Consider the following 25,229-nt stretch of genomic DNA (forward strand, 5'->3'; position numbering starts at 1 on the left):
GTTAGTTAGCGCACACTCAAGGTCATCGCACACAGATTCAGCCAGGTCTTGACCAATGAAACTTCCAGCATAAATCCCGTCAACAATACGGCGCCTTATGCTGCGAGCGTCTCAACGATCGAGCCAGCAGCGAATGCTGGTCGATCAGTTCGCGTTGAAGACGGTGAAACGCGCACACCTCGACGTAAGGCTGACTTTTACAATTTCGACGGTTTTTCTATGCTGCTTCTCTCCTTTCATCGCTAAATGACTTCATTATCTCGCGCGCATTGATTTCCGAAGCGGACGATCGGCCGCTCTCGATCGAGAGGTAGCGAAAACGGAAGCCGAACGTCGCTCGCGACGCGACTTCGCGGGGGAATCCAGGAAATTGAATTATTATCGTCCGTCCGATTCGGACGACTGACCCGGCAATAACTCGCGCAGGAGTTGCGCGTTTCCACGGACAATCGACGTCGCAGTAGAGCGGATAAATATCGGCGGGAATCGTTCGGCCGAGTGAAGTGCGCGGTTGGTTCGGATATTTTTTTTATCTCTCGCGGGCCAAGGCGGGACGCGAGTATTAATCGACGTCGTCGTAGAGAGTTACGCTTATTATTCGCAACCCGATTAAATTGCACAGGATCATTTTTGCGTTCTTTCTCATTTATGAAATTCTTCGACGGGACGGATCGATTCTCTCTCATTTTATCAAGTGTCACTAACCGGCCGACTGGAACGAAAATGTCCGCGCGAATTCGAGACATTTCTCGCATGGTCTAACCGTTATCGAGCGGACTATTAATGGTGACGTTGCAGGATGAACGTCCGAATTATTCGATCGCAGGTCACACGGACAAAGTGGCGCACTGACCCCGCGCGACCGGTTGGTTTTATTTATGCAACGCACGCTAATTGTCCGTTACTGCGCCGTCAGTAATTATGCGAGTCCCCGATTGAACGTACGATCGCTGGAGCGAGCACTTTGTGAGGAACGCAAATGTTACTCAAAAGCGGTCCGATTTTGCACTTACGAGGCAGAGAGAGAGAGAGAGAGAGAGACCGATTTCTCTCGCGAATTTCGCTGTAATGTACGCGCCTTCTCGCTTACACGGTTAATTACGTGCGGTTCAACCGCGCCGCGCGATGTTGCGAGAGATACGAAATCGTTAGTGAAATCGTTAGCGACAAGGGTTACCGAGTCGAAATTTTGCGTTAAACCTTTAATTCTACGACATAGTAATAATAATAAAAATTATAATTTATTCGATGATATAAGTAATAATATACAGTAATAAATATCAAAATATCAGGAGCAAAAGATGTTGCTGTTTCTATTGCATTATCTTGTACAAAGATTATCTTATAGATTAAATTACTTCGTGTGCGAGAGAGAATGTACTTACTAGCAGCAGAACGAAAAGCATGAAAGGAAGAAGTAAAATGCATTCAGTGGAAAAAAAATACGATTGTATGATTCCTTCCTCGTTGTTTCAACGTCGAAATAGGTAGTTAATCGGCCATTTTATTGATCGCAAATTGCTCTTAAGAAAATAATATGAAAATTTCGACTCAGATTACGATAATGTAACTTCGCGGTTGAAATGATTCTCGCGGGAACGCGAAATAAATCGTCCCGATATCCTTTCCGCGGCTTTATATTATGTACCATCTGATAACATCGGCTCGACCGGCATAGATACGCGCGAGAATGAGCGCGGAGGAGCCGCGCGTACGTGCACCGGAATATCGATCCATCCTTTATTGCCGCAATAAAGCACGTCGTCGGCGGTAGGAAGCCGGGGAGAGACGAAAAGTCTCGTATCTCTCGCGCCGCCGCCGCGACTGGAATCGCCGGACTGATAGAGCGGAGCACAATGCGTTTCTCGCTAACTTTTCGCGTTTCTTCGGAATTCACCGTTCCGCCGATTGAAATCGTTCATTCGTCTTTTAATCGAACGACTTCTCTCTTCTTTAAGACGCAATCCAGCTTTCGCGAACAATTATGCGTATGGAAATTTCTTTTTCGAGGTGTTTCGTGATCAATTGACGGGATGTCTCAGAGCGAAATTATTTCCCGACAGTTTGGTCCTCCGGGGCTCAGTAGATCCGCGCGGTCGGCTTTAACGCGGGGATACAATATAGCGATTCGGCCTGATATAGGGAGCCTCGTGTAATCCGGTAGGAGCGACGCGACGAAAAAGTACGGAAACTCCGTGACGGAAAGTTTTAACGATGTAGCGCTCAGCGCTGAAAGAGGAAGCGTACGACGCTAAATAACACGTACGTACATCTCGAGCGAGACGCGAAGTCGTTCGGGAAAAGCAGTAACATCGATACGACGGCTTTGTTGTAAGACCGAAACTCGTGAATGTACGGTGAGCTTTGTGATGTATGCGTCGTTTCGTGCTCAACGACCTTGTGCAAGCTGTGCGACTGAAAATGAAATTTTCGCGTGTGCGTTGTGTCGGCTGGCACCGTGCGTATTCGCGCTCAGGAAACGAGGCCTCCGTCGATTTCCGGAAGCGATATCGACGCCGAGTCAATTTCGCGCGATTATTACGCAAGGGGAGTTGCGTGCGAGATGCCGAGTCTCTTTAAAGCGTTACAAAAGGGACGTCGTCTCGTCTGCTTTAGTCGGTTAAAAAGTACCGAGTCTACTAAGTGGCTTTTAATATTACATCATAAAAAGCGGAAAATTGCTCTTTCAAGGGAATGATATTTCACGTCGAGCCGTATTCCTTTTGCGCAACGGAACATGAGGAGTATTTTTAGTCGCGCGGCGCGAAGATGGAGAAATTTCGAAAAGCGCCACCGGCGCGGCGACTTTTTCCTCGTATCGATCCTGACGCGATCGTCCTACTTTTTCCACCGGCTTCGGTCTAGACGAGTAAATTGCGTTGTCGACGCGCGTTTAATTGCGCGCTCGCCGGATCAAATTCGCAGTTCGAATCGATGCGATACGATTGATAGAATAACAGACCACCTCGCTCGGATGCTCGCGTAATAGAATGTCGGGTTAAATAGCGGATATATCGGCGAAGTGGTCATCTATCTCGTTTCAGCAAATATTATAACTATCCGTTTCTTTTTTTCTCTCTCTCTCTCAAAAATGACGAATCTCGAGACGAACTGCATTCTTGCGCGAGACAACAAAATGTCTCAGAGAGTAACACGTTTACTGGAAAGAGCATTTATCGTCTCGAATATATCGGAAAATATATCAGGATGTATGCAATGAATTCAGATTGGAAGAGCGCGACTTTCTTTCCGATCTGACCTATTAGAAATGATTTACCGCTGAGAATGACAGTGTTGCGGAAGTGAACGGAATAATAATTAGCGTAGCAGTCGCATACAGAAGAACCGGAGTGACCCTGTTAGTGACGCAACGGAAGGTGCGTGTGACTGGTAACATGTCTCTCGTTTCGTGTGTCATGAGATGTTTCGAGTCCTGTCGCGAAATTTTATACCTTTCCCACGTGTGTCGAGAGTAGTGACGCCCTGTTTTTCTTCCTCTTTTGTGTGTAGAGAACAAGCCAAAAAGGAAACGAATAACCAGAATTCACAGCCGGCGTATCGATCAGTCTCGTAATCGGACTTGACGTTCACCAAATCGGACTGCTAAATACCCGAAGGACGAGGTGACCGACCGCGGAGAGCGAGTATCCGCCCTCTGCAGCGCGCGTGAATCGTGACCGATGCATCCCTTCGACGTTTTCGGCTCGCTCGTCGAAGCGAGGATCGAACATTGTATCCCTTTGTGTATTACGTAACGAAGGTATAGTAACGTTTCACTGCCGTATCTCGATTCGATGGTAGTTGTTTTACGCCACGTGGTGAGCACGGAAATATTATTACGAGAGAAACACAGCGATGCGAGGCGAAGGAACCGAGAGGTCATAGCTGAGAATTTAATTTCGGAAACTGATATTGAACATTTTAATACAATCAATGAGTCAGTAACGCGTTTTGTTCAACGTGTTTACGTTATTAATGAAACAGCCTGGAAAATTACAGTTTCTCTCTTTCCCTCCCCTTTTTCTCCGCCGCAGCAATGAAATTTAACCGTTTCATATGATTTAATGAAACATCACGACTACTCGCGTATGTCACTTCGTGAATTGTAAGCTACAAACAAAACCGCGTAAGATATCACGGAAAAACGGACACCCCTTGCCGTGTCTCTCTCTCCCCCTCTTTCTAATTCGCGATTCGGGTAACTGGATATAGGCGCTCAACAAATGTTGACTACGACACTCGATTCCATTCGACATGTAACGGTAAATCTCTCGAATTGCCCGTACGCGCACTCCATTACAGTCTGACATCCTGGACATCGGATGAGCTCGTCGATCCTCGCCTGGACAGCAAACACGAGCCACACTGACGGATGCGTTAGGTAGCTCGCCCGGTTTCTCGGACACACCGTAGAATAATGGAAAAAACGAGCCGAACGCGCGGTACCACGAAATGGCAGTTAATGAAGTAACACTGCAGTCCACACCACGTAACAATATCCAAATGTACGCGCGTATACACGCACGCACACGTATACACAGAGTGTCGCGCAGGCTGGCCGAACTCTTCTTCCGCGTCCACGGATTTCCCGACGGCGATTTGCGACGACGTGCAATTTTGATTTCGATGAAGCTTTAGATATAACCGTCTCGGACATGGAAGAGATGAAATTTGGACGATCGAGCGCAAAGCGGCGAAGGGATCCGTAGTCGAATCCGGCGCAGCCCCAGCGCGTAATACGCGCGTACGCAGAGACGAATGAATAAATATACGTAAATATATATCACCACACGTGTGAGACGTCCAAGACTAGAGCGCATCGCAGGAACGATTACGGGTGTCAAGGAAGGCATTCTTTGACAAAACACAAAATGGAAAAACGAGCTAAAGGATAACGTTAGAGAGTAGACCGATACGATCAGTAGTAATCATCTCAAGAGACTAAATGCTTGGAGACTGCGGTTCGTGCTCGGTTGCGTTGCGGTAGTGCGGCACCTTAAAGCCGTCATAGGTCCAGGAGCCTAACTTCAAAACACAGGTCTGTACGTCGTACGGAAAGAACTCAACGTCGATGGAGCAGGAGGATTTATATACGGCCGGCGGTTGCCACACGACCAATCCCGAATAGTAGACCGTGGCCTTGGTCATCAGCGTCACCTCGTAGTTCCCGTCGGCGCTGGAATCACCGAAGAAACGAGCCGAGCGTGATCACGATTGGCTCGGAGAGAAGGTCTCCGGATGCTGCCGCCCGCTTCCCTATCTCTTCTTCCCTTTTCCTCCTTTTCACTTTCCCCGTCTATTCTGTTCTCTTTTTCTTCCTCTTTTTCTATTTTTCTTTTCGCCTCTCTCTTTCTCTCTCTCTCTCTCTCTCTCTCCCTCTCTCTTCTTCGCCTTCTTCGATATCCAGCTTTGCGACGAAGTGAGAATCTCGCGCGCGTTTGTCGCGTGGTAACCCGTTCGCTGCCTAACCCGTTTCGCTCGATCGGTGGACGATTTCGAAACGGAATAATTGAAATGACGAAATGACATGGAGGATTCGCGCTTCAACTCGCCGAAGAGAGCCGCGGTGTGAGGAGAGACGACCGAAAATTTACTTCTCATAAAACTAGAATCATGGAATTACTCTGCGGAGCGACACGAGAGAGAAGATTACGCGAGCGGAACTCGATTCTCGTTTCTACGACAACACGAGGAAACTTCCGCGTCGTCTCGGGCTATCCGGCAGCATCCGTCTTCCGACATGGTATATCCCGGTGTTCGTCTTCCCTCCTCCCTCCCCCCGATCATATCCCGGAGACCCACGCGGCGAGCCGATCGTCTGTGTCATCTAGTCTACGCTTAGGTTCTACAGCTGATCGTCTTCTCGTCCGAAGACGCATCCCGCACGGAGCGTGTCGGATCCGCGTCTCGGACGTTTTCGCCGGGCTTCGGAGGTTTGTCAGGGGGGCTCACAAGGTCGGGGGTATGGATGGGGGGCCACGACTTAACGGCTACCATGCGAATTTACCTTGAAGCCGTCATAGGTCCACGAACCGAACTTGAGGACGCAGGTCTGCTCGTCGAATGGGAAGTACTCCACGTCGATCTCGCAGGATGACTTATATATGGCCGGCGGCTTCCACTCGACCAATCCTTGATGGTAGATCGTGGCCTTCGTGGCCAAGGTCACCTCGAAGTTGCCGTCCGCGCTGCGAGCGAGCACATTAGTGGTTCTGGGCGCTGCGGCGGTCGAGCTTACTTTGTACTTCCGATTCGATATCAAGCCGTCTTTTTTGTTTTTTTATTTCTTTTTTTGATGTTTTAAATTTGTTTCTGTACGTGCGCACATGTGTGTGTGCGCGTTCGGTGTGAGATTACGATGTCTTAGATAGATAGACAGAGATATCTTACATACTTGAGTGTGTAGCGAATCTGATTCTGGAGTGCGCGTTTAATCGGCGGCCGAAGGGAGAATAAATCTGTGCGAATCAAATTTCTTCGACAATGATCAAAAAGTAATTCCTCGAGAGAACGGGGGTCATATCCGTCTCAGGATTGTTTGCGTCGTTACGCGGCAGGCTCTCATTTCGATCATCCAAGCAAATCGCAGACTACAGTACAATTGAAACAAGGAATGCTAGCCGATATCGTCGGATATTTCTCAAGCGAATGTCGCGCAACCGATCGAAGAGCTTTGATTAATGGAACGTCGAAAGAGCGCTCCTCTTTCTTAGTCTACGGAATTGGCAATTCGCGGAGGAACGGTGCCGGAGAATTATGTACATCGGATTGTCCCGAGAGCAAATGGCTGCCAATCCCGCTTCTGAAATAGAACGGTTCGCCACTGTTTCGAAGCCGGAAGAACACAGATATCCGCGGCCGATAGCGTTTACCCCGTCGTAAGGGTCGCATCGACCTCGCGGGACTGCGCCAAGTGAACTACGCGGGAGTTTCCTAAAGTCGACGAGAGAGTCCGGAGATACTAAGTCATCGTGGATGACTGCGGTGCGCTGGGATTATTTCGCTATCGGGTCCTCTTCTCTTCCTCGTGAACTATCCTGGAGTCGAGAGTAGTTGCGATCGTAACGGAAAGTAAGTATTGGCGTGAGTTTCTGCGGTGAAGGGAGAGAGAGAAAGAGGATTGTCGCGACAAAGGGGATCCGGCCGTTTAATGAAACTATCGTTTAATCGTTTATCAAGATTGCGTTTCGCAGAGTAAGCGACTACGCGGAAGGATCGTTCAAGTCGTTCGACTTGCCTTCACCTAAAGACAGTCCTGATTGCATTGACCGTATTGGCAAGGTCCCAGGCGTGTCGCCAGGCTTCCTTCGGTATAAGCCTTCGGGGAAACGTGAACTGCATCAATAATCCGACGGAAACTCGCGAGTGTAGTTTACACCGCAGCCGAACTTGAATATTTGACATAAACAAACATAGGCGTACGCGCGAGGCGAATGAATGTGCGGATCGCTTTCCACTCGCGTACACGCAATCACGGGGCCAGTCTGAGCGTTTCGCAGGTCACTCGGTGGATATTAACCGAGCGAGCGCGATGCACAGAGGAGGAGAATAGAAATAGTTCGGAGTGAGAGACAATTTCGAGGTGCGACAAGTACAAATTTCTAAAACGATCAACTTTCCCGTCCGTCGATTACAATCTTGTGACACCGCGCGCTATACATTTTATCGAGCGTTACACTTATCTCTCGCGTCAGAGATTTAGGTGTAATTTCACGACGTTCCTCGCAGCGCATTTTAATTCGTTCTTCATCCCCCCCCCCTCCGAGAAAATACGTGTCTTTCGCGTAATCATTTTTTTTACACTCGCGTCCCTCGTGTGAAGAATCACAGATCTACGTGCAAATGCACAGATGCTCCCTCGCGCGTCCTACGTGTCCCGAATTTCGGTCGGGTTGCGCGCGACTGCTGCCCTTTGGCGATGTCAACGATGGAGAGATTGAAGGGTAGCCAAGAGTCCCAATCGGGACGAAACCACGTGAATGTGTTGCATCATCGAAAAGAGGGCGTTTCTCTCGCGCGAGAGGCTAATGGGATATCTCAGGAGCGCGATATGACAGATCTTTGTTGCGCGAGCTTTCTCTCTCTCCTCGCTTAGCGAAATCAATTTACGCCCCGATGGAGATTCACGAAGCAATCGATTTGTCTGACAACTACTATCCGAGAGACGTGGAAAGGATGATGGTGTCATTAGCGTCAGTCGACAAATATCGTATAATGCGCCATTCGTTATGATGCAATTGCAAACCCTTCGCGTCGTATTGCTGATATCGAGCTAACACTGAGGAGTAATTTGCAAATAACTCGAAACGATCGGCATTGAATCGGTATTTTGATAAGCTCAAGTTGTTGCTTGCATCACAAATTTGCACAGAAAATCCCGAGAGTAAATATTTCGAAGAAACGGGAAACACTCTCAACATTTATAACTACGATATAACATTCTGTTTGAGCAAATTAAGCGAATATTAAGTTAATAAGTTCTGAGGTTTTTTTTCGATTGCAAAACGATTAAACCGACCGAAAGCAACACGCCCGCATGCTCTTGTTTAAGATCGAAAACGATGGATTTCGATTCTTGTTAATTCGAATCAAGTGTCAGAGCACATTTCGCTACACACAACGCAGTCCCGGCGCGCTTTGAAATTTGCATATACCCGTTCCACCCGTCTATCTGCAGGTACAAACGCGAAATCGCAATTTCCTGCTGTGAGAATTTCCAATGATTCTCGATGAACGTTCACAGGAGAGACCGTCGAGTGTCGCGGTGAGTGCCTTTTTGGACGTGTGCATTCGCACGTCGACGCGAAAATAACGCTTCTCGCGTTACCCATCAGCCGCGAGATGATATGAGGGATACGTTAGTGATACATTATATACCGAATGCCCCAGATTCTTCTCCTTTTTAACGATTAGAATTAAGAAGAATGGAACGGCATGAGCGTCATAGTGCGAAAGGTTAAATAACTTCGTACTTTATGCTCGTGAGGCAAATCTGATCTCATCCTTTGGCAAAGGATAAAACAATCGCTTTGATAAAAATCAAATGTAAACTTGATAAATATAGCAATGTCAAATTTGGCAATCAGAAAAATCATTTTTACACTCGTTGAACACGCGTCTCCCCATGGGAAATATTGAAATCGTAGTTATCGCAGATAACCGTCGACTGGTTGAACAGTTAGTTCATCTTCGTTCTAGCGGTAAGACGACTAACTCATGGAACCGTTCATGGTGCGAAATTGAACCGACCTAGAACGTTTTCGCGGCGTGTCGCCGTCATACACTCGGCGAAAAAGCTCGTGTGTCACACACGGGAAATAATCGGCGAATCGAAACGAGCGGCCATGAGGGATGTGTAGAGGGGGCAATATGAGGAATCGAAATGAAAAATCGTTTGTAACACGGGGCAGTCTGTCGAGGTCTCCATTATCAGGAAAGGTGCAGGCTGCGATATTTCACGGAATTAACCGGCAGCCGGATATACAGCAGCACCGACACCGCTGAAAAATAGCTTCTCTCTTATCGTTTCCGCGGTAAAACGTCCCGACGAACGAATGAGCGGGCTGAAGGGGGAGGGGAATTCTATCAAGAATCACCGAACGGAATTCCGCTGTTGTGTGTAACGATCTTAGATAAGCCTCGGCGAATTAATCGCGAATCTTCCGTTCTTCCGCGCGACGCGTTTTCGAGAGGTAAATATATCGTTTTCTTTTACCGTAATAATTATACGCGTAGCCACATGTTGAATCGTCGTGCTCGCAAAGAGTCTCGAGATCTGCTCGAGTTCTGTCATACCACTTTAATCCTACCACGCGATATTTATCATCTTTCACATCCTCCCTGAGATATATACCGACCAACAATTTCTAATCCAGGTAGTTGGTGGCCTCCATTCTCTTTATTCGTTCCACCTTCGCATCACCGAGATTTTCCGCAAGCTGTGAGAGGAAAAGCGCGCTACCTATCATAAATCATCCCTCTCAATAGAAAAGCTCCCTGCGTCCACGTTTCTCGTTTTCCACGAGCCGGTTGCGACAATTTATTTGCCGGATTCTCGCGCTATCCTATAACGGCGCGATACTGTGATAGGATTAACCGCACACGCTCGCTCGTCCGGGAGCGATTGCTCCTTTTCCATCCTCCAGGACGCCGCTGTCGTCGCTGCTGCCAACCTTCGCCGACCGAGATTAAAAGGGAACGAAACTATTGCTCAAGGACCGGGCCGTCTCCTCCTCGTATCCCGCAAGCCGTTTTCATCAACGACCCAAACTTCAATTTCACTTAACCTCTGACCCTCTCAAGCGTACTGCCTCCCCGCGTCTCTCACACAATCCACCAGTTACCGTCCAACTTCCCCGGGGTTGCCTTCGATATTATTTCCGCACTGCTGCCGACAACGAATACCTTCTTTCTCTCCCGCGAGCCTCGCTGTGCGCGAGTTATAGCGATTACGCTAAAACGACTCGTGTCTTTCCCCGGTATATAGTCTAAAGTGGGTCAGCTATAAAATTCGGAGATTGAAGGGGTCTCTCGCGGGTTCAGACTTAACTCAGTTAACTCGTAATAACGGAGGGAGAAGTGCTAATCTTTCTTTTCTGTCTTATTTATCATTATGCCGTTTTTCTTCGAGTGCTCGATATCGCACGGTAGCGAAATACAGCAATATCATAACAACGTAGCACTAATGGAAGAATTAATTATCGGGAAATTGACCGTTATGCAGCGTTATTGCAATTCGATGGAACTCATTAATTTCTACCCATTGCGGGCTAAAAGCTTCTCGTGTTATATGTGAGCCTCCCCATATAATAAAGCATAAATTGCTTTTCAATTTTAATTGTAGTGTACAGACGTTTAAAATTGATACAGATTGGTGGCATCCATTATTCGTTATACAAAAAAGACTGACGAACATATACGGCGTCGTTAAACTTTCAAAACGCGCGACAAGATATTTATATTGTCCTCGTCAGTTATTTTTCCCCGGTAGAAATTCGTTTCCTCTCGAAAATCGCCTCGTACGTGTGCACCTTTTAGAGCGAACCGCTCAATTCACCTGGGCGATCGCTTTTTCTTCCGCGCGATTACAAGATCGATCTAGGCTAGCGACATAAGACGGAGTTTGAGCCTGTCGTCGGGATGTACAACGGGTGGGCTATCTACGGGGAACTCGATTTGCTGGGAACGCGTCGCGGGACGAATCGGTGTATCTCGATCGACGAGATTGCCGGCGCACCGAGGGGGTTCCCCGGGGAAATACTCGCGTCGTTATCTCGAAATTCGAGATTGGAAGTTTCGTTCGCGGGGATCACGTGCGTAAAAACGCCACTCGTCAGTCGTGCGAAATGACGGTCGCCAGCTCATTGCGTTGACTCGAAACAACGACTTTACTAGATCAACAGTATGAAGCCGAAGTTCTGATAATTTTGCATTTATAAACGGTCGGAGCTTTTGTTTAACTAACTGAAGCGTGGATTTTTCAACGTGCAAGGGATAAGAAATTATTTGCATATTTCTAATTAATTTAGAAGCAAACTTTTTTAGGTAACGACAAATATATCATTTCATTCGCGATAAATAAAGGACACAGACGAACGGAATGGCGAAAAAATGAATCAGAAAGAAAAAGAGTAAGAGAGAGAGAGAGAGAGGGAGAGAGAGAGAAAGAGAGAGAGTGAGAAAAAAGGAAGAAAGGGCGCAACTCTCTCTCGAGTTGGTCGAATGAAAAAGTTCTCTAAATTACATTGTAATTAAGGGTCCTTGTAATCGGAATCGCTGCTTATACTAATGACCGGACGTGGTCTGGGAGCAGAACGAGATCGGGAGCGAGGGCAAAATGGAGGAAGGAAAATACGAACAGAGAAATTCAATTATACCCCGGTAATATCGCCGCAGAGTCGGAAGTTTAATCGGGATTGCATCTCCGCCCTTTCAAAAATCCTTCTTTTCCAACTTCCTGGGTTTAAGTAGGCAATTAACTAGCCATGTTGGAGTCGACCCGCACGTGAAAAATTACTCTTCATTTTCCAGCCGTGTGTTAGCTGCGTATATCGCGGGATCCTCTCGCTCCGTTACTTTTTCGAATACTCTTCCCCCGCCCCTTCAACCGTCACGAGCGACAGTAATTTTGTTATAATGCTTGGAGAGTGTATTTGTGACCTAAAGACTCATCTATCTCTCGATTTTTTCAGGCATATTGTTGAGAGAAATTAACGATTAAATCGATTATAGCACCGTGTAATGTTGAATTTATTGCTAAACGTGTCTTTTGCTTATGTAAACTATAATTTCTTAAAAAAAAGAAACCGAATAATGAGAAGTTAATGAAGACCTTTCGAAGATTCTTCGTCGCACGACTCCTTATATACTTCAGTTTCTTTCGTGCGCTATCCGGAGAAACCAGTGCTAAATGTTACGCGCGAGAGAAATGAATCGTCGTGGCGGTGCCATTAATCCGTTCGTCGTTGAGGGATGTTGGTACGGAGAGGGGAACTTCGGAAAGAGTAAAGGAAAAAGTAAAGGACTGCCTGAAGCTTTAACTGCATCGTCCATGATGCCGCTATTGATTTTTACCGACGTACTTTGCTCACAAAAATATGACAAAAATACGCCCCCAGTTATCCACGCGTTTACGATCCTTGATGCGTTCCAGCGATTACTTCTTTTCATTCGTAGCTTGGTCCGTCCGAAGAGAAATAATTAAGAAAAATTTCATTCGAACGGTGACAGAAACGGAAACGTTTGTACATTCTCGAAGAGGAAAACCTGCTGAAACATGCAAAATCCGGCGCTTAGGTTTAAAGCCGGCGGAATCGCGAGTGCAAGGAACGGTGGACGACTTGGGGAGGGGGGAGGGGGGAGGGCGAATAAAAAAGGGAAGGAAAGACAGGAAGAGCTCTTTGGGTATCTCGTTATCTCTTGGGCTCGGCTCGGCTTCCGTTTCTGCCGAGGCGCATACATCGAAGGATCGTTCGAAGAATCAAGGTAGTTGAATGAAGAAGAAAGAGAAGGAAAGAGGAAAGAAAAAAAAACAAATCGCGCCGCAAGAACGGCTGATTTAGCGGAGGTTGCAGCCGGAGTTTCGCGGTGGATCGATGCGACATTGCCGTATTCCTACGCTTACTTATGCGGCACTCGTGCGGCCGGACGTGTTCGGGCGCGTGTAGAAATTGCCGGGATGCTCTTAAGCGACTCGAATGTTGGCTCGCTAGTATCGGCCAAGCATTGACAGGCAATGTGATGTGCCGGTAATAGCTCCGCTACATATACCGCTTAACGGGCACGAATTTACGACGCCCCGCTCTGGAAATAAATTCGGATCAATGCAACGTTATGGTGCGATGGTCCGATAACTTGCGCTGTGCACATTGAAATTGTTACATTACCATGGTACTTTTGTATAAAGCACAGCCGAAGAATCGATTTATGCGAAAAAAAAATGATTATTGTTTCGCTAAAAAATAAAAAAGGAAAACGAATGCATTTGCACTTTAGAGGCGCATCATTGCATCTGCGAAAAAAGCAACGCCTGAGAAAATAAGTCACGATTAAGTGAATTTTGCAGTTTTTCATCTTTTCCTGCTTTCACTTGGAAGAGAGTTATAGTCAGTTACTACAATCACCCTGTGTAAATTTCCAGAAAAACTTGCATAGTTCCTCGCCTTCGATTTGTGGTTAGCTAACGCGATTCTCAAGGAGAACGTATAGGATTTTAACGTTACGTCTGCGCTCGAAAATATTCGAACCGATATTAGCCCGCCATTAACTTTGCCAGCGAAATACCGAATCAACTATGCAGCATTATCGCATCGGTATCGGTTCATATTTGCCTGCCACCGTTCGTAGTGCCAGCTGTCAGTAGTGGCGCACACCGCAGAATGGTGTTGCGCTCTTGTGGTCGAACTTAACCGACGCAACGCTGTCAGGACGGTACTGGCACGAATGGCAGAGATACTCGGCCAGTACGAAGCTGCTTGTAAATTTCTATATGGGTGTTTGCGCGCGCGGTTACGTCGTAGGGAGCGTGTACATTGGTTAACGACTACGGCTGCTAATTTTGGCTCGCTAATCCAGTTACACTGTGTGCGCGTACACATCGTGCCTTAGGCATTTTTAAATAAAAGCCTGTACATTTATTTCGCAACACAAGTACATTTTTTCCTCGCCGCGCGGACCGTGCACATCTAATTCTTAACACGGAGCCGAATAAAACAGCGCGTGTGTGTGTTAGAGAGCGTGACCGTAATTGAATTGCGTTTAATTATACGTTTCAAGCCGGCGAAAAAATTTCATTTCCCTGACCAGCGTTTTCTTGCGACGTGTCCGCGCTTAATCCGAAATTATGACCGTTCCCTGAATCCCTTCCTTGTCGCACCCATGGCGACATTCCGAACACACCGAATTGGAATTAATCCGCGTGAATTCATATTCAAGGAATTCGTCGGTACTTGGGCGATCGTCCGAGTTTCCCCGAGAGGTCGGAGTGACCGGAAATAAAAGATTGGAATAGTCACGACGTATGTGCAGATAGGATGCCAAAAGCAGTCCGCTTGTTACCGACGATAGATGCTGGATGTTATTTTGATGTAGTGTTTAAAGAGATACTTTGAGTTTAAGAGTTGAGCTGAAGAGTTGCAAGAGCGAATTTTCGCTGCGAGAGAGAATCATCCACTTTGTCTAGAAAAGCGTAACCGCCACGCGATTCTCGATACACCCAGTAAATTCAGTGCTTTTATGTACCCTGCGGTAGAATTCGTCCTACCCCGGTTGTGCTGGGATATATAAAGAGGAAGAGGGTTCGCGAACGTTGAAAGTCAATGCGAGCTTTCGCAGAATATTTCTTCCTGTTTCTCCCTTTTCCCTTTTCTTCCCCTCTTCGTTTCGAGCGGCAAAGAAGGACATTGACACAAGGATGAAACCTACGAGTATCCCGGAGAAAAAAGACACGTGTGTAGCTACAAGAACAATATCTGCGAATTTTAACTCTTCCGACGCGATGACATATCGAACGAAATGGTAGCCGTTATTAAATTTCGTCGAATTCGATTTGGAATCTTTTTACGGTAGCTCTCTCTTTCTTTAAAGTTTATTTCTATCGAGAAAAAACGCTCACAATGTCTCGATTAAAGTTACTTAAATGTCACGACAATCTATAAAAGATAATACAGAAAGTTACAAAATTAAGAAGAAGGAAAATTGTTCGTTTGTCGTTTTTACGTGTACAGGCGATCTAACAAACGAGTATTAATAATCAAGACCGAAAAGTTTCTGCGCGAGAAGAGAGTTACCAATGAGGCAACGGCAACGAAGCAAGGCACGAACAGGGCGATCGTCAACCGAAAATCCCACAAATCACGTCATCGATTATTTCCTTCGGTCCCAGCTACTGTTCCCCCGGGTGCTATAAATTTCCGCCAGACGCTCGCTCGCTCGCGCGCGACCAGGCGCGCTGATATAAAATTTGTCAGGAAGATCTTCTCTCCCTCTCTGCGAAACTCCTATTCCGCTAAAGTCGCGCGAGGACTTCCGAAAGTGCACGTGACGGAAAGATGGTCTCGTGAAACTTCCGGGAGAGCCTCGGGTGACGCGTGAAATCGACGTCTCTTTCACGCTTTGAAGGAGATCCCATTTACTTTATATTAAAACGGACCGTTTCAGCGAACGATATAACATATCGCGATTATATTTAGACGTAGTCGTATATAAACAGTACGATATTTTATTTGTTCGGCGCTCGTAGTTTTGACGCGACATTTTTCAGGAAAATGGATAAAATCACTTATCGCGAATTTTATTTCTTCCATTGGTGCAACTTTTTTAAAGTGCGGGTACTTTATATCGGCGCGCATTCCTTTCTCCGCGATATTTTCTTCTGGATCTCATTGTTAGGCGATAGTGCGCGCGCGCGCGTATTCCATCTCTCCCTCTCTCTTGTCCAACGTTTCGCGAGATTTTCTTGTATGCACACGTCCGAATGAAAAATTTATTACCGTGCGCATATAGCGTGCGCTGGTTGAGATTGAAAGGTGCCAAGTGGGTGTGAGAAAGATTTCATACATCGATGCGTCGATACAAACGAACATAAATATAAATAATTGCGCATTAGCGCTTTGTTTTTCAGGCCACACCGCCGTGTAAATAAGCCACGAGTTAATACGCGCTATGATTCATCTTTTTCCCGTTTAATCAAATATCCGGCAGCATTGTATCGCTGGAAGAAAAAGAAAATACAAGAGAAATGTTTACGAGTTTGCGGATGAATTTGACCGATCCAAAAATCAAATTAAATAAAAGGAAATCCTCTCGTTACTTACACGAAGCAATCTAGGACGCGTCATCGGATTCGGAAGAGAGATATTTGTCGCGGCTGAAAGTAATGTCTCGTCTGCTACAAAGCGTACTCGCCCGAAAGGGTAGTCGGTGTTTCAAGCTCCGGGATATCGACCACCCTCGTATTCTTTACGACTGGTCTCTCCGTAGGGTGCTCCGCCATTCTACGCGTTCGCCACGAGTAAGTCCGCCGATGGTGGTCCGGTCAAGTTGAGCGTGTTCTCGAAGGCCTGCGGGGACTTCATGAATCTAAATCTGTCTGTGTTCAAGGTAGCGTAGGATAGAGATAGGTAGGTACGAGCGAAGTTTCATGTGTATAAAAGTTTGCCGCGTGTGACTCCAGCGTTGTTCGAACTCCCGATTCGTCCAACTAGCTTCGACATATCGCGCTTTCACAATGATTCTCCACGTTTCGATTAGAGACACGGATTTGTATGCGTAACACATTTCTGAATCAGCGAATGTCTACCTAACGTCGAATTCTCGGTCGAGTGGAGCTTTTCCACAATTGCGAATTTCGCGTTGAATTCGGTGCGTATTTCATCCTAGCGGAGAAAATCAGCAAACAGTAAGTCAGAAAACGAGCCGTGAGACTTGCACAATTACATAGAAAAGGCATGAACTTTCGCAATATTGCCGTCTCCATTTTCTGGCGGAAATTTCGTTTTTCCTGCTGGGGCGCTCGCCTCGGCTCTCGTTGTGAGCCACTCCGCGATAGAAACTGATATGTCGATTGAAAAACGACGCGCGCGCGCGCAAGCCCGATAAAAAGTTGGCATTTACATACGCGAGCTATTCTGGAAGGTTCTCCCTCAGGAGGCGTGCGTGCAATCGCAGTTATGAGTTAAGTAGCCGGGAATAGTTATTAATGAGCCGGAAGAAAATGCGACGCGAAAGTGGTGACCTCGAGTTTTTATCGCGATATCAACGCATCGCGCACGGCTCTTTATTTCATTAAGCGAGAAAGTCGGCTATAATTAAGTCATTAGCGAAAAGTCTTACATTTACGAGATGGACGAGTCTTGCACTCGCTTTAATTAGATACGACGAATAAATTGCGAAGAAACACACATTATCGTGCTCGGCACTTCGAAAATGTTTCTACGCGTATCGGTGCCGCAATCATCGCAATTGAAAATAACGTACTCGAAAATAATGCTTTATTGCTGTCGCATCAACGTATTGTAGCCTCGCGAATAATTATACGTATCGTTGATACCGGAATTTTACGCGCTATTTTCGCTCACGCTACGGCAATTATCGGCACGACCGAATTAGCGAATTCGCGCAGCCACGCTTTTGCGATGTGGTTTATCATCGTGAGATTACAATGGGATACTGACAACGCTGTCCGCGATATATAAATCGATTGTTAATTCTGCGTATCTCATTAGAACTCGGCGCGGAGAAAAAGAAAGGACGAGGGCGGATGTATGTTATGTATGATTCTCGCGGCAGTGGGAAATAATAACGACGGTCAATTATACAGCGCGCGCGCCAGCATTATTTCGAAGTTCTGGCGCGAATCCGTGCCATACTGGCAATTGAAAATCCATTGATCCCCTACATTACTCTACCGACACGTTCGTCGAGTGGTCGATAATTGCATCGTGTAACGTGGCAGTCTCTATGAAGCATTATTGCTATGGGGCAATATTGGTTTCCATTTACGAGTATACATCCCGTTTATAGTGTAATCTATGGGTGAAAACGCCCGGTGCGCCGCTCTATGGTACTTCGAGTTGCAAAAAGGACACGATCGTGCGGCAGTGATTCGCTATCGTCCTGATACTGCCGCTCGCTCCGCCGATTCCATCGTATAATTGACGCTCAACGTCGAGTTTAACGATGTGATGCAGAACAGAGGGCGATACAACGGGAGTTCGTTCTCCCCTCCCCTCTCCTTCCAGGACTTCTTAAATAAATCGGGAGCGAATTTTTCTGCGCGAGAGCTTCAATAAACATCGACGTGTACAGGCGTCTCTCCGTCGTATGCAAATAAATGTAAAATCTTGATTTAATTACGCGTTCGTTGCAATATCACCACTAAGAGCGAAGAGCAAAATTACACTTTCTACGCGGTTGTCTTCTTATTCCGACAAATATGAGAACGACGGAGGTACTCGGTACGGCTTAGCGCAACGAAACATGATCATCCCGTTTAAAGCGTGGTGAAGCCATTTGCATTGTAATTAAAAGAAGCCCGCGCAATATTATGCGCGTGGTACGAGGCGAGTAACGGTGTGGAGAATTCATATACACGTTGAAAAAGCGTCCGAATTGAGCTTTATGGTAAAACTCGGAAAATATTCAATCTTGGCAAATATTGATTACGTCCTATATATTTTAAAATAAAACGGCGCGCTCGCAAAAACATTCCGCTCGGAGTAATTGAATGCTATCGAAATATCAATAATATTGCTAACTTTGTAGATACATCGCAAGAATGACGGTTTTTTTTTGTTTCAAACAATTACTGATACAGTTAAGTAAAAAAATTGATGTGAATTATTTTTAGTGAATTGTATTTTTCAAAAATATTCTTCCTACATTAATTGAGTTACATTTTGCGGCCGTGAAACCTGCGTTGAAAATGTCTTGATATGTTTTAAATGTTAAATTAATCGAAATCGGGCTAACAGTCAGTTAGATCTGAGAGAGCGTAAACTTAAGTTACCATTTAGTTCTGTTTAATTAGCCGTCATTTAGATGAAAAATCGACCGCCGATGAATTCTTCATTATTTCTGAATCAAATGGTTTATTTCTAAAATTACGCAGGCACGCAAACACGCTTATAAACGAGAATTACTACATTCGCGATAATACACATGCTGTATCACTGGAAATGGCACAAAGTACTTAATCACCCGCGATATTGTTGTGACAAACAAATAGGAATCATCTCTACTGCCTGTCCGGCCGACGCGATGCGTGAAACGTTTCTATGGCAAGCTTCGGATTAAACGCACCGGATGCATCATTATATCATCTAAACACCCTCATCGCGCAGCGCAATTATTATTTTAATTGAGCATTCGACACCTCACGGATGACTATGTTTTACACAAATAAAAGAGAGAGAGAGAGAGACAGAAGAAAAATAGATTGCCACAAATTAACATCTATTTATCGTGTTTAAGAAATAGTCGAAATATCACAGTAATATTACGTGTTATTCAACTTTAGCTGTTGCTTGAGTTCAATCTTAATTTGGAAAAAAAGAAATGTTAATAAAAAAAAAAAAGTATATGTATACGAACATACGAAAATATCACCAGGAATAAAACAAGTAAAAAATGGTGTTATTGGAATAAATAAAACATTCAGTCCGTCAGTGTTGACTGATGATAAAATTAATTCCCGGAGAAGTGTGAGTTCGTATCGATCATTAAGAGCTTAATAGGCTAATTTAAGATTGCCGTTGTCGTCAGGGCGACTTAGGCAGCGACCTCAGAGGTTATTATAACACTTTGCTAAAATTCCTCTCCCCCTCCTCTATCGAGACTGTCACTCCTATGACGCTTAATTAAAATTAAATAGGGTTTTATTATCACGGCAATCAATTAAAATTTCTCGAATGAAGGAATTACCTATTTCGAGAATTCCAATCGGATTCGATAGAGTGTGCGTGACAAGAGGGAGAGAGAGAAGAAGAGAGGGGGAAGGAGGCAGCAAACGAAGTTGTGAGAATTCCCGAGCAATTTTGCTCAATGATGCGTATAGCAAGAAGTTCCAATGATATAATGTCACGTTATTAGTCAAAGTGCATCGAATACCATCGACCTGATTCGCGAACGCGAACGCGAACTGCGAGGCCGACGACCGCGAAGGTCGCGCGGCTTAATTAAAACGTCGTCTGTCAACCCTCTCGGTGGAGTTACCCTTTGGCCATTCTCAAAGTTGGCACAGATGTATATTCCAACTGAAGTGTATGCGTTCTGCCCGTCCTCGGTCGCCCCAGTTTCGAAAATCGAGGCTCAAAGTACGCGAGGCAATGATTTGGCGCTTATTGGGCAGTAATAACAGTAAAGTGTTCCATTGATTAATCCGTTATCGAACGTAAGTTACAAAGTTCGTAGCCACGAAGATCTCGTGAACGGAAGAACGTCAGATTCGCGAGCGCACGCATAGCGTGACGAAAATTCCGAGAAACTTCAACGATAAGTTCTCCGACGTGGATCTTGAGCCAATTTTTCAGTGACCCGACGCTACGCGCGTTTAATCCGGCCATGTCCGGATGTATTTTACGTTTCGGTCCGCTCGAAGCTGCTCGAATTAACGATGGTAGATTAAGTTAAAGTTAAGCATCCAGGAAAATTCTCACGGGAGATCCGTGGCTTTCGTCGGGGGAGTCGGTAACTTCTCGAAATAAAGCGAACCGGGATGGAAAAGAATAAAAGAAGCATCGAAGTCGGAGGCTCTTAATTAAGCGTTGTTTCTGTTCTTCATTTCATCCTTGTTCTCTTTTTTCGACCTTTTTTTTGCTTGCCGACCAATTGGCAAGTAAGGGACAGAGGGGTGGCAGGATAAATAAGGGAGAAGCAAAACAGACGCGAAAATGTACGCGACGCTTCGCAGGAAGATCCTGCGCGATTTACACGAAAGTTTTCCATGTTTTCGAAATATTATTTCTTCCCGAAATTTGTATTAAAATGCATCTCTGAAATATGAGCGAACAATGTTTTAATGTCTGACGCGGCGTTTCGTAATCGTTAGCGGCTATTCAAGATACGAGGTATCTCGACATTTTCAAACAAGCCGACGCGACGTTAGCTAAAAGCTAACAGAAAAAATGGTTCTCAATAAAAATAGTATGTACTTAATACGAAACGATTGGCTGAACTAAAAAAATACGAAATTTCCGGATACGAAGAGGGAAATACAAACGAAGAGGGGAACTGAAAATGTTATTCTTTGTTAACAACGTCGCGTTTCCTCGCGTGCTATTTTTCGCGAGGCGCGAAGGAAAGAAAGAAAGAAAGAGAGAATCGTTATTGCCGTATCAAATGAATGTAAAGCGCGAGCCGTCCACCGCGTTGCCATAATCCCTTAGGCTTCCTCCCCCCAGCCGCCTTCTTAATCCTTTTACTTTCAAACTCTCGAGAATACGCTCGAGCGAATTGCAGCCTGACTTTGCATCTCACCGTTCACGCGTCCAAACTTTCCGCAATATCCTTATCGAGAGAAACCGGGGAGAATTCCTTAGTGCCGTTCATTAATTACGAATTTCCTTCGAATGACTCGACGATATTTCGAACGCGCAATTAACTATCGACGTTTGCATTATTCACATCGAAATTTCGACTCGATATTAGCCTTGCAAATTCCGTCAAATTTAAAGAGTCAATAAAAAATCTGGGGATGTAATATAGTGACTATCGATAGTCAATGTTCTCTATTTATATAAGAAATGATGATTGAATTCGATGAAAGTGAAATCGCGGGTTGGAGAGAATGAAACGACTCCGCGTTAAGAATGAAATCGAGGACGGCGGTGTTATTAACGGGCTTTTTGAAGCTTGACAACTTTGTGTAAACGGCGCCGAGCGATGCTTGCGTATGCAGTTGCGTGTTATCTCGTGCTCCTGGCAGCACGTACCGTCAATCCCGCGCTCTCTGCTCCGCCACGGCTCCTCGGCAGGACGTTCGCGAAGCGAAGCCCCTTTCACACAGATCTCTCTGGACGTAATAACGCTGACCTCCGTGATCGTGCTGACAATGGCGGGCGATCCGTGTCGCCCTAATTCATGTCTCCGTCGGATTCGCTAAATAGCCGCTATACGAGAGAGATATAACGTAAACGTAATAAACTGGGCGATCTCGAACTTGGTAGCGATCGCGAAGTTACGTTGAAGTTGTTATTCTCACTGTCAATTTGCAGCGGTTACCGAAGAAAACGACCGTTCTGGTAACGAGTAGCAAAGTCCGAACATGACGTTCGTCCGACACGAGATTAATCGCCGAATGTAATTCGGTGTCGCGCAGTGACTAGCGATATCGCTGTGCGTGTCGGGGCGATTTGCCGGCGCGTGAATTCAGCACTTTCCTGCCCAGCTTGTTAATCGTTGTTTATCGCTGTTTCATTATATCGCGATCCGGAGGTGGCATAATAATTCGGCAACTGCGTAATCGAGTTCGCGGGGCGAGGTGACGCGAAAACGAACGGCGGGAGATCGCATCGTCGCGAGACAGTTATAAATCACGATCTCTGCGCGACGTCGAATGGATATTGATTGGATATTCAATTACCGAGATATTCCGCGCCGATTAAGAACGCCACGAGGCGGAGGGTGTGTTAGATAAATTCAACGCTTGCGACGTCTCGCCGAGAAACTTCGGGATTCTTGATTCTTGAAGAAAACACTTTTTTCTCGATTACTTCATTAACCGGGATCAGTCTATTATCTACTTATCTGTCCAAGAGTGGAACAATCGGGACGAACGAATCTATGCAGCCGCGCAAATCGATATTTCATTTGGTTATAACAGATAACGAGGCGTCGCGATACCGGACGACACGGCGAAAGCTAGTTCCGCAATTTACGCAGACTTCAACTTTTTTTTTCCAATTAACTCTTCGACGAACCCGACCGCAACTCCATTCCCGAAATCCGTCTCTCGGAGGCACGCGCGCATATTGCGGGCGTATGTGTCGATCGTGAAATAATGCGCTTTTTTTATCGCTTTGTCCGGAACGATGTCTCCCGCATAATCGTAAACTTTTATTAACGCTATGGAATGGCGTTTCATACCCGACATCGGAGACGCGAAAATTCCGTTCATAACTCTTCGCGTTAGAATCGAGTAAACAATCGCCATATCGATTTTACGGCTCGCTCTTTATGCGCGATTCCCATCGCGTCGCGTTGATTACAACGCGTTCAGAAATTGAACATTAAAAATGCGTGTAAATTTCGCGCGTACCCGCTTTCGTAAAAAGTGCGATGAAAGTTACACATCAGAAAGAAAAATAAAGGCTAACCTAATGTTACAATTTTCTTCTCTCTTTCTCGTGATACTGAATACTATGTAATTTCATCGTGTCATTTATATTGTAATGGTGAAAAACACATTTTTATATTTTCCATTTGTACGAACATATTCTGATGCATAAATTCGTGAAGATACGATCGCAGCAGTGACTCTTCCACGAAGATTCGCGGTATCACATTTCGGCCACCTTTGTTGGCGGAGTTTACGGCACGCCAATGAGAATATTTGAACGTGGTGAATAGGAGCCTTTAAAGCCGGCGGCTCACAACGGATGCAAATATGTGCGAAACTCGACTTTATTTCAGGAGGACAGGGCGAACGCGGCCCTTTACGAGGGTCTCGCGCGGAAATCAAATAACGAATAAATTAAATTAACTTTTCAATAAATTCTGCCGCGCGCCGTTACAAACGCTTAAATATGTGATAAAAAGTTCATCAGGTTTCGACCGAACCTTTATTTTTACGTTAATGTTTGCATCTCGCTCGTAGCAATATCGAGAACGCGGAAACGCGCGCGCCCGACCTATATTTCATCTAATCGACGAAAATAAGAGAAAAGTATCCTTTCGTCTTGTATCTCATAAATGTTCTCGTAACCACTGTGCGGAATTTTACAGTGCCATCAGACGCGCGTAAAAACCCTTTTCCGCGAGAAATAATTTTCCGGCCGCGCGACGCCACTTTTGTAACGAGCCATCAATTTAGCGTGAATAGGTGCGTTTCAATTTTCGAAAACTTTTCTCACCGTGAACGTGGACAGAAGAGATAGAGCGCGAACCGCGCGAAAATTTCAATCTCTCCGGCCGGGATATACACGCGCGCTGATACACCTTATCCAGATCACTCGTAAACCATCGCCGCCTAGAGAATCCAAGTAGAAATGTACTCGAAAGAACGCGTTTCTTTCTCTCTCGTCCATTTTTTAAACCGATATCAATCCGGAACTCGCTTTCTGACGGCACCTCCGATAAATCGCGGCCGCTGAGTCGAGCGCTCGTTACTAACGCAGGGTCAGTGAAATGTTCTTTTTCCCGTTTTTCTTTTCTTTTTTTTTTGAGATAGCAAGACACAACTCACGAGTCAGTTGTGCACTGAGAAAAACGACCGGTCGGAAAGACGAAAGTGGCGGTCATTCTTGTTCGAATAAATATCAATATTGCATTGAACAAATTACGTGTTGAGGAGACGTCGAACTTTATTGATACAATCCGCGAAACTAATGGTATAATTGCAATATCAACGAGATATTTATTACGGTATTCATCTAATTCCAAATAATGCGAGTATTTTATTCGCATAATTTGACTATTATGTCCCGGAATCGCAAATCTAGCGTTAAATGTGCGGTGAGAACGCAAATTCCAAGTTATTTTTATCTCTCCTCTTCGCTCATACGAGATGTGGAACTGGGAGGCCGGAGCGCGGTGGCAAGAAAGAAATAACCAGCGATCTAATGGAACTCGAGTCAACGTGGAATCAGCAGTCGCGGGATTCGAAGGAAAATCCAAGAGAAAATAATGTTCTTTGGTTGTTTTTCACGATCGAAGAGAATGTTATTCATCGATTCCGCGTTATCTCACTGCCAAACGAAAAAAGTATTCTATCCTACGAATTATTAACGATGTAAATATTTTTGAACTGATAAAACACGAATAAAGTATGCATATTCGCGTCGAATCTCTAGTTTCTGAACGATTATCGAAAGATTTTAATCGTCATTTATCTGACCCTTCAGGACACTCAAAGATACATAATATGAGGGGGTCAAATTGCATCGTTAACCAAAACTTGGCTGCTATTGTTCTCCAACAGACAGCTCGTTTGCCCCCCGTTGCGTAGAATTTTTTCCGAATAGTAACCACCCACATATATCGGAAATGGATGCGAGTGCGCTTCTACGTTTGCG

At 45.5% G+C, this 25,229-nt stretch overlaps 1 protein-coding gene across 2 annotated transcripts in view; it reads right to left on the reverse strand.

The window, feature by feature from the left end:
- LOC106750206 (acetylcholine receptor subunit alpha-like) overlaps positions 1–25,229 on the reverse strand; it is a 129,420-nt gene that overhangs the window by 43,472 nt on the left and 60,719 nt on the right. For both annotated transcript variants that reach the window (XM_014630371.1, XM_014630372.1), the window contains one exon: positions 6,008–6,188. In XM_014630371.1, the coding sequence (XP_014485857.1) occupies positions 6,008–6,188 (181 nt within the window). The remainder of the gene's footprint in view (positions 1–6,007; positions 6,189–25,229) is intronic.

The sequence above is a fragment of the Dinoponera quadriceps genome, unplaced genomic scaffold (genome assembly GCF_001313825.1).
Source record: "Dinoponera quadriceps isolate SergipeBrazil2010 unplaced genomic scaffold, ASM131382v1 scaffold5229, whole genome shotgun sequence".
NCBI lineage: Eukaryota > Metazoa > Arthropoda > Insecta > Hymenoptera > Formicidae > Dinoponera > Dinoponera quadriceps.